The 1949-nt window shown below is 41.9% G+C and overlaps 1 protein-coding gene across 1 annotated transcript; it reads right to left on the minus strand.

The window, feature by feature from the left end:
* Window positions 1–641: 641 nt before the first annotated feature.
* On the minus strand, window positions 642–1713 carry GATC (glutamyl-tRNA(Gln) amidotransferase, subunit C; the record flags this gene model as incomplete). The annotated part of the gene is given in 4 exon segments (XM_010184302.1): window positions 642–697; window positions 1060–1163; window positions 1555–1650; window positions 1652–1713. Coding segments are annotated over 4 exon segments (318 nt in total), but the record flags the coding sequence as incomplete, so codon positions are not given.
* Between the last annotated feature and the right edge of the window lie 236 nt (window positions 1714–1949).

Below are 1949 nucleotides of genomic sequence, written 5' to 3' on the forward strand. Positions count from 1 at the left end.
GTACAAGTCCTAGTATTTCATTTGTAAGAATAAAGATACAAAGTGGGAAACAGAAGATAACCCATACAGACATGGAGCACAAAGATAAAATGGAAATATTCAATAGGAGCAAAATATTTGGGTGAATAATCTCCTCAAAGTGCCTTTTCGTCCGTAATGAAAATCTGAGTTCTGCCTGTACATGACAGAGACACTCAGCAATGTTACAGCCTCCTCCTCATACCAGACGTTGTTACTTCTGGCTGGGACAGAGTCAAGCTGAAGGTGAAAAATAGGCAAATGCAGCCTTGCAACCTCTCTTGTTTTCCTGACAAACTTGTTGAGGAAAAAGAGAGCATTCTGGGTTTTTTAATAATTAACTTTTATGGTTCTTTTTAAAGCCTTTAAGCCATTCAGTATCTTAACTAACATCAGATTCACTTTGCTAAATAAAAGCACTAATGTCATCTGTCATGCCGCCTTCCAGCTTCACAAACATTATTTCAGTAGCACCATTTCTCTGTACACCTTCCTTCTGTGAATTGTCTTGTGAGCGCTCTCCTCTTGATCAAAATACATGCCAGGGTATTTCAGCTGTGACTGCACAAACCTTATGTTTCCCAGATGAAATACCAAAACAGTGCTTGGGTCCTGGGCTTTTGCTAAGAGCCCTGCAGAAAAGTCTCTCGTTCTTCTAGCTTTGGTAAAGGGATGTTACCTGATAGAAGACAAAAAGAAGGTTGTGTGACACCAGCTGCAAGTTACCTTTGGGGTAGTACAGCATAGCACAAAAGTGCTGCTCCAGTTTATTCTATGTACAGGCAGCTTAAATTTCCTGAGCACGTAAGGAAAGTAAGTACAGTCTGAATTCTTGTAAATAAAGTGCAGTAACTTTAGAGTAAGGTTTGCTTCTGGACTGCTTTTGAACCTCCAGATTGCAGGCTACTTTCTACAGATGGCTACAGTCAGTTATTGTGGTGCATTCCTATTAAGGGATAGTTTTTCAGTAAGTAAATGCAGCGATGGTGTTACATTCCTCAGGTTAATTCAAGCAAGATTAAGGGGTCTTTAAGACAATACCTGGTGGGGCTACAAAATATTCCTCTACTTTCTCTCTGGCATTTTCCAGCAGCTCTTTTGTGCAGTTGCCTTCTGTAACATCATCTTCTCTGAGATACAGACACCTGAAGAACAATTCAATGAATATGAAGTAGGAAGTGGGGCTTATCTCTAAACCTGGTTTTAGGTTTATGGTGAATATGTGGCAGGACAAGTACTGGAATATTTTGAAGCAACTAAGAACGGCACTGACAGGTATTTGGGGAGCAGCATGTACAGATCATGCGTGACAAATAAGATACACAGAGGAGTTGAAGAACACCTTTGCTATGCTTACACACAAAGGTCATGAGTGCAAAGAACATCTTCCTTCCACCCAAAACCACGATAAGGCTTTTCTGTGAGCAAAGGGACCCAATACAGAACCAGGGATTCCCAGGAAAGGAAAAAAGTTACAAAAGCAAATAGATTGATATTCTAACAGTTAAAAGGCGGCTGCTGACTGAGATTCATTACCTGTCCTCCAGGACTGAATCCATCGGTTCTACACCATCGGTGTTCACCTTGTGCAGCTGATCAGCAAACTGGATCGCTTTCTGCAGCCGCTCTACGATCGCGGAAATCAACCAGGGCCAGGTGTTCCAAGTGGTCCAGCACTTCTACCGTCACCTTTTGCTGTACAGAGAGACCAATACAGACAAAAAAGGCACAGGTGAACAAATTTCCCATAGCGCTCCATTTTTTTTTTAACTAAAAACTTGTTATATGGCAAAGCCCTGAGTTTGCATCTACTGATTTCTTGTGCTTTCTTGGGAAATTAACGTAAATTGCCCTCGTGTTTCTTCTCTTTCTAATCTCCTGCCTAGCGAGGGGCAAACTGGAGCCGGCGCTCGTTCCAGTAGCATCCCGGG

The sequence above is a fragment of the Mesitornis unicolor genome, unplaced genomic scaffold, assembly GCF_000695765.1.
Source record: "Mesitornis unicolor isolate BGI_N332 unplaced genomic scaffold, ASM69576v1 scaffold27195, whole genome shotgun sequence".
Classification (NCBI taxonomy): domain Eukaryota; kingdom Metazoa; phylum Chordata; class Aves; order Mesitornithiformes; family Mesitornithidae; genus Mesitornis; species Mesitornis unicolor.